Consider the following 14,701-nt stretch of genomic DNA (forward strand, 5'->3'; position numbering starts at 1 on the left):
AGAAAACCCAAAACTGAGTATGAGCACCGGGAATACCCGTGCTACGGCCTGCGATTCAGGCGCATGGTCTGCGGGAAGGGCTGCGATTAGCCTTTATGGGTGTCCTACAACCCTGCTCTGATTACAGAGATGAGACTTTTATTTAGAACAACCCTTGTATCTTGGTGTAGTTACATCAAGTTTCACTGTAGCATTTTAAGACCCAGGCCTGTTAGCTGCACGCAGATTTACAGTACGAGTTTAAGCTAATGGATACTTATCAGGCAGGCTGTATTTGGTGATCGTCCATCATTTGCTCATTAAACAGTGTATCTAAGTGATTCTCATTTCCTCCCTGCCATGTCTGGAAAGGAGGAAACTAGACACATTACGCTGGAATATTAATGTCCTGGAGGATTTAGCCACCCATAATTAGATCTTCTTTGCATAAACCTGCTAGTGCTACCTTATTTTGTTGTTTGTCTTGTTCTCCTTTATCGTCTTCTCATCTTTTTCTGTTCCTAACTCTTTTTTTTGTTTTCCTTTGTAATTCAGTCTGATTTGTCTCATCCTTTTTCCTTTTTTTCTTTTTTTTCCCTTGACCTAGAGAGCACAGCAGTCTGGGTTTCCCCACTCCTCCCTCCTTCACACAAAAAGGCTGAGTTTGCCAGCAAAAACTGCGCTCTCTGCCAAGCCCTGTTACTGACTTTGGAGAAAAGCAGCTAGAGAACTTGTGCAAATTTAGGCTCTGAACTAGCTAAATAAGCCATGTCAGTAAGCCCTCTTGTCTTACTCCCTGGCCTGCTGGCCCGTGAAAGGACTAATATATAATGGTCCTATTTAAGGTGGAAAAAAAATCCTGGCCAAGGGCCACCCCTCGCTGAATCCTCTGTGCACGGGGAGAGGATAAGCAGGCTGCTCTGCTGATCCACTCCGAGAGTCGAGAGCGATTGTGCCGGGGAAAATGCACGGGAGAAATCATCGCTTGGGGGGGTTCTGCGCGGGAGCATAGGGGCATACCGTCATCCCTCCAGAGATGGTTTTGTGTCCCAGTGCTAGCGCCCAGCTATTCCCAGGGGAAAAAATGGCAGTTTATTACTAATGCTAAATGGCAAGGATCACGCGCACAAACAAAATAGCTGGTAAACATAGTTAGACCTGGCAGCAATACTGTTGTGAAGTCGATTTTCCAAAGTGAGTAAATCAGTTCCAATTACTGGTCTAAAGCACACCTGGCTGCTTCATCTGGGTACCTGTCTGCTCCTCCGACTGTCGGTGTGGAGGCACTGGGCTTTTATCCGCGGGGTAAGGTAAATGCACCTGGATGCGTTCGTAGCAATGCATTCCCATCACACTGGCAAAGCCCCCCAGAACACTGTATTTTCATACTGAACGTGAAGATTTCCCTGCGGAAGAGAGCCGCGGAGCGATGGCAGAGACGCGGCCGGTTGCCTGCGGGCTGCTGAGCCCGCTTTGCGGGGGCTGGTCCCGGGGCCAGGCACCCCCGGCTTCCCCAGCGCACCCGCAGCTGGCCTGACCGCGGCAGCCCCTTTGCCTCATTGGAAAAAAAAAAAAAAAGTCAACTCTCTTTTATGCAGCTGCTTCCCTTCTCGGCTACTTTACAGGCTTTTGTGTTTGGCAGATTTTTATCTCACAGATATCATCAGGTGGAGAATCTAACAGGGAACAGCTAAGCAGGAGACGGAGAAAGCTTTAAGACTGCCCTGGAGGTAATCTGAACTTACAAATGGTTTAGCTGGCCTCTCCACCAAAGTAGCAATTTCCAAACCTTTTTTTCTTGCCATATACCTCTATTAGCTGTGGCCACAGTGCCCAGTCCAGTGCTGGGCCATGCACCTCGGAAGGAGTGCGGGTGTGAGGTGTCCCCCCATTTTCTGCTGTCACCATTTGGTTTCAGAATTAGCCCCCTGAGACGGACAAGGCTACCCACACCTCTCCAAATAACAGGCTCGAGGTGCGCATGGTACACACTGGGCTATTTAAGCTGAAAAGATGGTTAACATCCTTTGTGCTCCTGCCATGCCCAGCAGCTGGAAAGGGGCTGATTTACAATCCCGAACCCGCAAAGTTTTGAGCATCCTTCGCTCCCTTTGACGTAATGGAAATGGCAACTGCTCTGCATTTTGTGGGATTAAGCGCAGTGTATCCAATCCCAGACGGAGGGTGCTCGGTGACGAGGCGCTGGCGGGTGAATGGTGGTCGGCTGGCGCTATTCTGCGCCCTGCGCTGATTTGGGAGCGTGTAATTTCATGTGATGGCGGGGACGGGAAGGGCCTGGGCGGGACAGCTCTGCGAGATGTGGGTCTGAAAGGCGGCAAAGGCGAGTGGAGATTATGGAAGATCACAGAGATCTCTGTTAAGAATACCTAGAGCTGGGTCAGGGAAAAGGCGTGAATATCGTTTGACTGGCTTACAATGAGGATCTGGTGTCGGAATGTTTCTCCGGGGAAAGCTGTGAATCTTGACACGTATGTTACAGGCTGATACACAGGCATTGGCGAGATCGCCTGTAGTTTGGTTAAGAGCATTCTGTTACGAACAAAATCTGACAAAATCCTCCAAACTAAAAAGCGGCACCAGCATTTTCTGCGCTCAAATATTTCATACTTCGTGTTTCCAGAGGTTGCTCGCAGGTGACTGCATGGCCCCGATCCCAAGCGCGGCTCTGTAACAGCCCTCTTTTGGGGAAGTCCTCCCTCTCAGCTGGGGGACTTGAGCAACGTCTTATAATCCAACCTATTTCTCAGCAATTTCTCAAATCGTCACAGTTCCTGACATTTTAGTTAGCATACCATGGAGTTTTTATATTAGGGGAAGCATTAAAGTGGTCCTAGTGGTCCTCGAAGCCTGTGTGTTGGGTGAGGGAGTATACACATGCCGTCTGAATTACTAAGGCGCTGTTGCTCACTTGTAAAGCTTGATTGCATCTAGAAATCAACATTTGGTTCAGAAGCGTCTTACTTTGATAAGGTTAACTTCTTCCCTGGGAGTGATAAAGTGTTAAATAAGCAGTGTGCCTGCGAATGGAGTGCAGGTGATGGTAGCCCCATAAATAGACGTGCGCGCTCTTGGGGGAATGCATGCTGGATCCCTGCAGAAGTTTCTCTGAGCACAAAGAACCAAAATCTTTGAGCCTGCGGCACTAGTGACCTAGCAATTAAATAAACATCCTTGGAGAACATCTGAAGCAAGCTGGCAAAATGTAAATACTGGGCGTGCATGAGAGCGCCTTGCTGAGAAGCTGCAGTTTGCCCCCCGTCCTCCTCGTGTCCGTGCTCTCCTCTGGCTGCCCCTGCCCCGCCAGCCTCCTTTCAGCTCCTGGATTCAGGTCCTGCCATCAGTTAGAGCGGAACAGGCAGCTGCTTCCAAGAGAAATGGCAGCAAGTCCTTTGTGCCAGAGCAGCGTTGGGCGTCCCTTCTCCGTGGCTGCGGGGAAGCTCCCGGCGCCCGGCCGCGGGGCCACCTAGACGTGCGGCTCTGCAGCTTCCTGCGCCCTTGCTGTTCCTCTGCGGCTGCAGTGGGATGTGGATGCGGCCGCCTGGAAATTATGGGTCTCTGAGTTGGCTGACAAGTGGGAGCAAGGCTATTTGCAAGTCAAACTCAGCCCTTGTGGAGGATTTCAGCTTCATAGTTGCCCCTCAAATTTCGTTGAAGGGCACTGTTGTTCCAGCAGACGCACGCGCTCGTGTGCGAGTTTCCCATAGCCCTCATAATTATCACCCTGAAGGATGCAGCTAAAAGGGTGTCGCGTTATTTTTTGTTTTCAATACTTTGTGTCTGCGTGCTGGCAAATATTGCGGGCCATTTATAAAAGCGAAGAGAAAAAATGTTACTGACTTAAAAATAGAAATATAATGCCCTGAAAGTTAATATCAAGGTTTAATACTTTGAAACTCTTTCTTACCCGTCTTTTTTTCTCATCAACTAGAAAGTCAGCCTGGGGCTGGAAAGCATGTGAGCTCTACCGCCGATACCCTGTCCCGGACCCCAGCTGCCGGTCTGTCGGTGACGCGTGGGGCACACCAGGACTTGGACTCTTTCCTTGGGCACTTGCAGGCTGTGGAAGGTTTCAGCGCTTGGGAGGTGCCCGGGGGGCAGCCGTAGCCGCGTCCTGCCGGTGCCGATCAGCAGGGGCATGGATGTTCGTGTTTGCATCGTCAGAGTGGTTAAATAGCACGGGTGGGAGTGTCTAGCCCTTGATTTTAGTAGTTATGGTTTTGTCCATTACATCCCAGAAAACGTATTTTCCTGCTAATGAAAGAGGATTTATTTTACTGGGTGATGTATTTGGAAAGTGACTGTGCTGGACACTTTGTGCTCCTTCACGTGCTTGTCGTGTTTTAATGCTACTTAAGTAATAGTATACACGAAGTGGACGTTACGCAAGCTGGTAAGCTGAGTTGAATGAGGTTTCAAAGAATGCAAAGATATTAAGGAACTGAAAGTTAAACTGAAAAATCAACTCAAGTGAATTACTCTCCCGCTGATATTACAGATTGAGGGGGTTTTCTCGCTTCAGTGCTTTTTCTGCAGTGCGAACTAGAAGCACCTCTACAGCGGCAGCAGCCAAACCTGCGCCGACGCGCTGCGCCCTGCCAGCCGGGGTCGGCCGGGCCCGAGAGCGAAGGCGGCACCACCGGTGCCTGCGCCGGCCGCCGGCGGGAGCGCAGCCGAAAGCATGCCGGTGGTAGTACACAGCCATGATATACAGTGAATTTAAGTGCCGTCCTCTTCACAGATGTGTCCTCTGTCCCCTTTTCGGTCAGCAGGGAGCAAAGCACGTTAGTGCCTACAGAGGCTGACCCAAACCTTCGCCCTCTAAGGGACTCCTGAAAGTGCCGTGTTGCTGCACACAGCAGTCAGCCGGCCTGCAGTAGCTCAGGGACTGTGGCAACCCCAGCGTCTAGCCAAAATGGGAGCCAGCGGCTCGCTGAAGCTGCTGGTGGCCAGTAGTGGTTTTGTGTCCTTCCTTTTGGCTACGGCTGAATTCATTGCCTGTACGTATTTTTGGCAGAGTGATGCTTTTGCACTCTTCTTTCTAAGAGAAAATGTAAAGAAATGCCTAGCATAAAAATATTAACATAAAAAACTGTCCAAGCAAACCAACTAAGAGTCAGTCAAAGATAAAATAAAACTAAAACATCCCATGTGTCTGTTTTTTGAGCAAGGTACACAAAGTGCTAGCTGAGCTGAATTAATTTTGGAGAAAACCCTTCCAAACTGCAGGTATTTTAATGTTAAAATTTTTAGTTTTAATGTTAAAATGAGATATAATTGTGCAAGAGTGAAATCATATTAAGGGTAGTTGTGCCCCGAATTCTTCCGTGAAGCACTTGCTTGCAGCCGGGGGACGCTGGCGACATGCGGAGACGGCGGGGTCGGGTGGCTCGCGAGGCCGAAGGCTGGGGCCGGGCCTGCGCGCCTCTGATGGGGGCGGAAAAAGCGGGGGGGAAAGCATGAAATTCAGGCTCTCGTGAGGAACGTGCAGGCAACCCCAGTGCACAGCCCCTGGAGCAGGCCGGCAGGCCGTGCTGGGGCCTGGCGACAGCGTGCCCGTTCCCGCCGCAGAGCCGTCGGCGTTGCTGCCCGACGCCAGCGGTACCTGCACACGAGGGCTGGAGGCGGCTCAGTTCACGAGGAGGTGCTTTTCTCCAGGAAACGGAGACCCGGTATTTGCGTTCTGTGGGCGTCGTGGTGGCGGGGCAGGCCAATGACGCTGATGAACTTGTCGTGATGATGAGGAAAGATAGTAAGGTCTCTGCAGCTACGGCGGGCAAAGGCGCGCGGTCGTCAAAGTGCCGCCGGTGGCAGTGAGAGCAGCGCCGGGCTCTTTCTTCAGCCTGTTTGTTGTCAGTCGCTCTCGTGGTTCTTTTCAAGAATGTAAGAATGAGAGGAAAGTTTGTAATTCGTCATATGCAGTGTTATGTACGTGTCACTGGCAAGCGCTGAGCACCCGGCTCTGACAGCTTGCACATGGTCTCCTAAACACACCTATTTACGACTGCCACATTACCGAGCGTGGTCGTGCGTTGTAATGATGCTTTTGGAGTCCAAGCTCTGAAAAAAACTAACATTTTTCAGTTCTTAATACTATTGATAAGAAAGTATGTTGCCACGATATACCTCAGACAATTTTCCCTTCATAGGACAGTTCTGTAGTATAATCTGGTAAAGGATAAATTTCAAAGCAAACTCTGCATTTGCAATGGCAATTTTGTATGTGCTAGTTGCTGGGAACATAGAAGGTTTCAAATATGCATACTTAGTACATAGTGGTAATTAAACCTCTACTAAAGTTTCACGGGAGCTTACATTTATCTGTTCCTGTAGCAGCTGCAGGCAGAAATTCCGTATTTAGTTTAAAAATGGAAAAAATCTTTACTAAATTTCCAGCTTATGAATTACTTTACAGAAGGCAATATGTTCTTTTTTTGCTGGTGCAGAGGTCTGTTATAATACTTTAATGTCATGGTGGACCTAGTTTTCTGATGGTTTTGCTTTCCAGTTGTTTGTTTTGTCGATCACAACTTATTTTTATTCTTTTTCAGTTGAAGAGGGTGAATCTTCCGATTTTGCTTTGAACTGGGACCCATCGGTGACTCAATCAGGTAAATATTTTAGGTTCTTCTGATTGCAAAAACTGCCAGAAAGCTGCCAGGCTTTTTACAGGAACTGTATTTTGTATGTCACATTCCTGTCTCCAATCCAAGACTACCCACTGTAACACAATTTTTATATCAGTTCCATATGGTCAATAAAATCTATTACATACAGAGACTAATATACTCTTATCCTCCGGAGAGCCATTCTTTCTTCTTGTGGGCACACTGAAACGGGCTGTGATTTCTCCGGTATAACTGCTTTGAAGTTCTCTGCAATGGGCACTGTTGCACGTTCATTCCAATCTAATTACATAAAAGCGACTTTAATGGGAATTTACGCTGCCGCCTCGGTTGGAGTGTGTGTATTTCTCTGCTGGGCAGGAGTTGGGAAGTACCGTCAAAGCTGGGGAATGAAAGCGGTGCATCACCACGGCAGAGAGGTTTAACATTTGAACCAGCTTTTGTCTGTTTGATAGTACTAGCACTAACATGTGTCTGGGACTTGCTCATCTGTATTACATTGAACCGTTGAATGAAAAGAGGCTCGAGAGACCGAACAGGATAAAGCAAGTTTGTCTGTGTTCGTGTTACACGTCTTGATAACACAGCTGTTAGGGTAAGTATCGGACTAGAATACATGTAAAGCTGGAGCAAGCAATGAACCACATTGTATTTACTGTTTGTGCCGCGTGTGATGAGATTTCACTGTGCATTGCGTCTCGGATGTGCATGAAATTCCCAGCATACTTTGGTTTTGGCGCGGCGGCTGTGCCGCGGTGGTCCCTCCGCGCGGGGCGGTGCTCTCCTCGGGGCTCGCAGCGGCACGGGAGCAGCCGGGGCTGAGCGGCGCGGTGCGAACGAGCAGCCGGGCTGCCTCCGCGCTTCGCCGGGGCCCTGCGGGGTCCCCAGGAGGCCCCCCCCGGCGGCGCTGCTTGCCTCGGGCTTCGCGGCACGCCGCCCTTGCGGGGCGCGTGGTGGCATTTCGGTGGGGATGAAACGCACCCCGGGCTGCGCCGGGCGCTTGGTGTTTTTCCTCTTCTCTGATAGCGAATATTCGCTGGCTGGCGCACCTCCCCGGTCCCATTAAGTTTAACACAGGCCGAGGCCCAAAACGACGTCCGCACCGAGAGCAGCACTGCCCATCGTTCCTGTGCTGCAGCCGGAGCTGGCCTGGGGTTTGTGGGCGGTTTGGGGACGATGCTGTGAGTGAAGCAAACCTGCGAAAGGGTTTCTCCAGATTCGCTGGGTCTGCTCTGTTTCTCTTCCTTTTGCTCCCATAATTATAGCTCTTGTTCAAGCCATCGGGTGTGGGATAAAATATATTGTTTGAGTGCTAAAAAATGTGTGCTACCTGGTGGATTTTCCTTTCCGTACATTTGGTGGGTGCAGGTTTTAATCTCGTGCTCGTAAAGGTACAGCACAGCATCCTATAAAGACAGGGCACAGTACATGGGACAGAGGTTGCAGGCTGGAATATGACGGAGGAGCTACACAGAAAAGGCATAAAAAGCCGTAATATATAGCGGTGGAGCGCCGCGGAGTTCCTGGCTCTTGTGTGGTGTGCCTCCACAGCTATATTCAGTAACCGAAACCAGTCCCTCAGTCCCAGGGTGCAAGACTTTCATTATGTTCTTTTATGATCTTCCTGTTTGCATTAGCTCCAGTAGTGTGATGTTGAACTTCAATAAAGGGTGAAAAAACATGCTTCAACTTCTCATGTCGTGCCCCTGCCTTCTCCAGCCCAAGATGACAAAATTGCCTCCCCTTCCCTAGCCCTCCCCCAGCAAAAAGAAAAAGCAAAAGGCCAAAAACTGGACTTGTTAACTCTGAAGCATCTGCCAGATGTTTCAGATTAACATATTTTTCTCCCTCCTTCTCCTGCGCGTGTTTGTACATCTGTGTGTGTGTGCAAACACACACACAGTGACTTCTGAAGTGTCGTCTCGGCTCTCTGGTCAACTACTGTCTTCCCCTGGGCGAATGGCACTTGCCACAGCGTCGTCGTGTTTGGGAACAGCGATATCAGGTGGAGTGTAATTTTTAAAACTTTTTTTTGTACTAGCAAAATATTTATATTGGTGCAGTTGTGGAGAGAGAAAGGGCTTTTACTGCTATAGCTTACGTTGTTCACAAAAGCAGGGTAAGGTATCCTGAAAATTTTTTTGCGGTGGTGGGGCTTGTCAGTGCACTTGTGATAGCATCTTCGCCTAGATCAGACTTCAGCTTTTATACTAGCAGGGCAAGATATGGCAAACACCGGAGTCCAAGTTCTCTTTCTAGCAGGCAGATTTCTTTTACTTAATTGTGCTTAAGACGTGAATAGCTGCCCAGCTACAGAGAAGCAAACTAATTACATTTGCCAAGAAAATGTGTCTAAAAATGAACCCAGGGTTGTGGAAATAAAATTGGTAATTTGCCACAAGTCCTGGATTATGAAGTGGCATTTTCAAAACTGCATTTTTCCCCTCCGAAGTCAGTGGAAAGTGTTTTGCCTGTGCATAGCGTTGCCCGAGCCCCGCCGCACGAGGTGCTGCCAGCGCTAGCCGTGCGCTCGCTCTGCTCTGTACACTGGCGGCTTAGCGCAGAGCATCGTCCTTTCTACTGTTTCCATCCTTTTTGCTTTCACTAGCTTGCTCACCTGCTTTGCTGTGGTACTTTTGCTCGAGGAACGCGGGCGAGCAAGTTAGCGTCTTCTTCGGCTCAGCTGCTGCACGCTAGTGAAACCTGTGCGGGGGACCTGCCTTGCAGGACTGCAGCCCTGCGTGAGTCGCGCTGAGGAATTTATTCAGAATACGGCTAGAAGTAGTTGTATGACTTTTTTTAATAATCACAGCTTAAAGGCTGCGTGTATTAACTTAGAGAACTGGGAAAATGTATAAGGAGGCAGCGGTTACCCTGATGCAATGGAAAATAATCTCCGTGTCCACCAGCACCGTTTAACAATGGGCACAGCACAAATTTCCTTCCTCTCCGGCTTCTGTAAACACTTTTTCCTTAATGTAAAAAGGAGAAAAAATGCTTTTCCTTTCCTCTCCTAATCCGAGGGCTTAGCTTGCTGTTGAGCCGCAGATGGGTAGCGCTGTGTTGTTTGAGAGAGGCGTGTTTTCCGTGCCCAAGGAAGAGCGTGCCTGCGGCTGGGGCAACAGCGCAGCTGGGATAGGGCTGCCCGCCCCGGGAGCCCCCGCCGCCCGCCTTCGCACGGGGCTGTTGTGCTGCTCCCAAGTCAAGAGGAAAATGAGGTTTAATGTTTGTCCGGCTAGAGCGTGGCTGTGCAGTGCTGCATTGCTGTTGCAATACATCACGGGAGTATTATCTTGAGGAGCAACAGGGGACGTTTTAAAGAAGTAAAAAGTCTTACTAAATATATAGAGAATTTAAGGCATTTTTAAAGACCTGTGAAAGTGTTTTACTTGGGGGCTGCTGGGGAGCTTCTCATTAACCGTGCTGTGAGGCCCTGGGCAAGTTCAGCTGAATTGTCTGGGGCAAATAGAGCAGATTCGGGGTCCTCCGCAGGAGCCTGTGAAGCCTGCTGGTTTTTGCCCATTTCTGAGGCAAGCGAGGGTATCTTCTTTGTGCGACGTAGCTACCTGTGATGTCTGCGTGGGGAGGAGCTGGGAGACGCAGCACTCCGGCGGGGTAGCACCAGGGTTTGCTCACCCTGGTTTTTCAGGGGAAGAAGGGCAGCTTCCCGCCGCGGCCCCGGCCAGCTGCCGGTCCTCCCCAGCTGCCCGCGCGTTTTGCTGCTGCTGCTGGGCAGCAGAAAGATGCAGCAGGGATTGCAGGAGGAGAAGACGCTGCTGGGGAGGTTCTGCTTCTGCTCGGAGATGTAGAGGCAGCAGCTTTGGAGAAACTAACCACAGAATAAAAAAACTGTGGTCGCTCGTTTTCCCCGCTCTGCAGTATTGCACAAGGTCTCCCAGCTCCGCGAATCACAACTTTCACTTGAAACCTGCGGAAGAGGTGCGTCTGCACAGCTTGGGTGCTTGTTGGCCCTCCGCCCTGTGCAGGGCTGCACCGGGGGTATTTTTAGGAAAATTCCTGTTGCTCGGAGCCTCACTGCCTGTCACTCCCATTTCCCTGTGCTCTCCGCCGCTTTGCGAGCTCTGATGGCCAGCTGTGCTGTTGCTCCTTCTCCAAGTGCTGAGAGGAGCATTCATGTCCTTTGCGTACTGTTTTGTAGCATTAGATTTAATTTTTGGTTGCAAAAGGAGCACTGGGTGAGACAACAGGGTTTCACGAAGAGAGTGGAGGTGCACCCTGGCAAGGGGTTATGCTTCACCTCTGTTTCCCCTTTTCTGTTTATTCGGTTACACTACAGAAAATATTTTCTTCCGCCTCACTTTTTCCCTTCTGGAGCCTGTTTTAGCAATGTAAAGCTCAGAGAAACCGCAGGCTTCCTCCTCACACTCCTGGTTTCACCCACCCATGGCAGAGCCCCTGGCTGGGCTGCATCCTGTGGCCGGGCTCGCGGCTCCCAGGTGTACCTGTCCCCGGGGGGGCTCCCGTGGGCTGGCCGGGGTCGAGATAGTGTCTTATTTAACTTTTAGATGGTAGAATGCTGAAAGAAACCCACCCAGAATAAAAGTCTGGAGCTGTCCCTCTGCTGCAGAGCGTTGAAAAGGCAGGTCCCACTTCAGTGAGCATTATCTTCCAGGAGCTCTGAAATCGCCCTCTCTGAGCATCTTTACAAGCTAAGAAATCTTTTAAGAGCTGATTTCATTAGTAAATCAATACTGGAAGATTCTGGCTTAAGTATGCAAGGATTCCCAAAGAAGTAAACCTTTGGACTTTGCTAGCAAAGAACATGAGAGACTTTGATAACTTTCCTAGTGGAATATTTTTTCAATATGCTAAGAAAGGTTTTATCTGAATTGATCTGTTTTCTTATGGTGATTTTAAAAACGGCATCCGTTTCTTCTCTGCATGGACTGCCTGAGGTCCAGGAGCGCTTTCCCAGGCGCTTCCAGCCCTGGGATCATGGCCCTGTGGTGCAGCCGTACGGAGGCAGGATCGGGATGCTGGTAGCATGTAGCTTCGTAGCTACAGGGTAGCTAGAGGTGCTGATAATTTTGAGTATCTGCTCTGGGACTGGCCAAAACCCAAGTAAAGGCTGACTAGAAAGAAAGCTGTGGAGGTTTTGCAGGTGGAGCGCGGGATGGCGGCTGTCGCGTGGCAGACGCTGGACACGCTGCCATGTCCTGTGGCTGCTCTAGCAAAATCACTGCGCTTTGTAGCCAGCGCTGCTGCCAGATGAGAGGTGGAAGAGCACACACGGCTATACAGCTGATGGGCCAGACTCGTTACACTACACCCTTTCTGCGTGCCGCTGCCCGAGAAGGTTGTATTTCAAACCTTACACCGGTTCTCTAGAGGGTTAAAAACATTTATTTTAAGTAGAGTTTTTATTTTCCTTGGTAAGGCTTGGGTTTTTATGATGTGACATAGTTATGTGTTCTTTCAGAGGAGAAAATGTTTTTAATGCTCTGTTCCTAATTATAGAATTTATTTTTTATCTCCAGTCTTTTACACATAAATAACATGTTCAAAAATAAATAAATTGCAAGATGCTGAGATAATGTGGTTGTTGGAGCTTGGTAAGGATCTAAGACAGATGTGAGGTTTTTTGGAACAGGTATAATATTGAAGGGAATAAGAAAAGTACTTGTAGACCCTTGCCAGATTACTGTATCTGTAGGATTTTGTGAAGAAACTTTTTTTGTGCCTGGAAGTGAGACTGCTTCTTGGCTGGCACGGGAGCGGGCGCCCCGCAAGCCTGCCCCGAGGCCTCCGGCAGCGCAGTGCCGTCGGTGCCGCGTTCGGTCTGGGCAGGGAGGCTGCTGCAGCCAGGAGCCGGCTCGGGTGCAAGCGTGGCGTGAGCCTCCGGATTTAAATGAGAAGCGCACACCTGCGTATTATGGCGTTTCCTGGAAATTACTTACTATTACAAATGTTAATTGGGCAAATTACAGCGATAGCACTGAGGAGGAGAATTAATTTCCATGGTAAAACAGGGGAGGAGATAAAGGCTGACTGAAAAGTAAGCTGTTACGCGTTCCCCCGCCCTCCCCATCTCCCAGGCCCTTTCCAGGCTGAGGAGGTGCGGTGTGCTGGTGGCAGTGTGCTGGTGGCGGTGCTGTGCTTCTCGGTGCCTAAAGACAGCTCTCCCGGACGCGGCAGTGACACGTGCGGTGGGGCAGGCCGCGGAGGCCTGCTGCGGCCAAGGTCTCCTGCCTCATGTTCAGTGGTGGCCGTCAGGGAGGTGCTGGCGGGTGGCTGCGTGGCAGAAACGCGCTGGGTTGCCCCGAGTGCCGTTGTGGCCAGGGCGAGGTTGGCCCATTACGGACAGCAGTGGTTTCTCCAAGTTCGGGACTGTGTCAGTGGCGTTGCGTTAACCTCACCGAAGTGTGGTTATCACGGTGTATCTCCAGCACCAGGTTGGTACGGGTTAGGTCAGGTCTCCTGTCCGCGGCAGCTCGCCTGGGAGCGAAAAGCTTCCCGTGGGAGCTGGAGGACGCGGGTGGGAGTGTGGCTGCCGGGGGCTCCTCCACCCCGGGGGGCCGTCCTGAGGGCCACATCCCTGCCGTCCCAGCGGCATGTTCCCCTGTGCCAAATTTGCTTTGCCTTTGGAGGCGCCTTTGGCAACGAACGTCCGTGAGGCGCTTTCCCCCCTGCGGGCTCCAGCTGCCCTTCCGTTAGCTCTGTCGGTCAGGGAAACGCTGCCGGTGCCCAGGGAAGCACGCTCTGCTCGTAGCACACCTTCGTCCCTTGCCTTTCCAGACGGGTGTTGTATTTCTGGGAGCAGGCGACTATCGCGTTGTTTTTTGTTTCTTTGCCCTGCTTGAAGGAGGTCCTTCACCCGGGTCCCGCCGGGATGGAGCCTCCCAGCTCCTTTCCCTGCTGGCAGCCGGCACGCCAGCGGTACCGTACCCCCGGGGAGAGGTGGAGCCTCTGGGCCGGAGGGACTGCTGGGAGCCTGCCTTCTCCTCCTCTTCACGCTTCTGTATTTTTTCCTTTGGTGCTACCCTGTCATCTCTTGCTGCCCAGGCAAAGGGATGTGTTCAGATGAACATTTTCTGTGTTTTTTAGATGAAAATTATATCTCTTGTTTATGATGGTCCACTGGGGCATAGCTAGCAGTAACGGGCTAAAAGAAAGCAAAGGAGATCCTAAGCTGAATGTCAGGAGACATTTCCCAATAGTGAGATCTAATAGACTGTGGTGTTATCTCCCATTACATAGGTCATTTTCAAACCGGACCGGACAAAGCACTTGAAAGCACACTGCAGGAACAATCTTACATTGGCAGCGCGATGGATAGGATGACCTAACAGGTCTTTCTCATCTCTAATTTACCCAATTCTGCCGTGCTCGGGATTTGCTAATATCCTGCAGATTTTAGGACAGAAGCAGATGGGATGGCCTGGCAAGTTGTGCTTTCGAGAGGTTATTTCAGTAAGGCATTTTTATGTAGAACCTCAAAGCACTTTGCAAATGCTGATTAAGCACCCTGACCTGGTAGAAAGTATGCCTTCCTACCCCATATTCATACCACTCGGTCTCGGTCTCTGTCTCTGGACAGCCATGTATTTGTACCAAGAAAGGCAAAATGAGGTTCTCCCATCTTCCCATCTTGGGCCGTTGCTCGGCATGTTGTCCAAAGGGGCTCGGGTCCGGGATCGACGGGCACTTGCTGCCCCACGTTGTTTTGGACAGTTTCTGTAGGTCAGTGGCTTTCCCCTCCCAGCCGTGCTGTGCTTGGCCCGTGGGGGCGAGGGAGGAGGAAACCGTGTGACTGCAGGAAACGGCTGCGGTGGTTTTACCTCTGTGCAATTAGCCAGCTGAAGAGCTGAAGGAAAGTCTGCTGGAGAACAATTTCTTCAGTTTTTACGGAAACTTCTGTATGTCTTCAGCTAGTTTACACATTGCAGTTTTACCCAGTAGCTCAAAGCTCCCAGCCTGAATAAATGTAATCGAAATAACAGAATATACCACATTGGCCTGTTGCTTAAAAGAGAAAAATCAATAAAAAAATAACGCCACAGTGGTGGACCACCATTGATCATTCTTTTTGAGAATAAAGTAAACAGTGCCAGCCCTGA

General features: G+C 50.3%; 1 protein-coding gene across 4 annotated transcripts in view; it reads left to right on the top strand.

Annotated features, from left to right (window-relative positions):
* Positions 1–14,701, top strand: part of ZNF423 (zinc finger protein 423) — a 219,717-nt gene that overhangs the window by 32,535 nt on the left and 172,481 nt on the right. For 3 of the 4 annotated variants that reach the window (XM_064519577.1, XM_064519574.1, XM_064519576.1), the window contains exon 2: positions 6,549–6,608. The exons of the other annotated variant lie outside the window; for it this stretch is intronic. In XM_064519577.1, coding sequence (XP_064375647.1) covers positions 6,549–6,608 — 60 coding nt within the window. The remainder of the gene's footprint in view (positions 1–6,548; positions 6,609–14,701) is intronic. 4 annotated transcript variants of the gene reach the window in all.

The sequence above is a fragment of the Dromaius novaehollandiae genome, chromosome 13 (assembly GCF_036370855.1).
Source record: "Dromaius novaehollandiae isolate bDroNov1 chromosome 13, bDroNov1.hap1, whole genome shotgun sequence".
Taxonomy (NCBI): Eukaryota; Metazoa; Chordata; class Aves; order Casuariiformes; family Dromaiidae; genus Dromaius; species Dromaius novaehollandiae.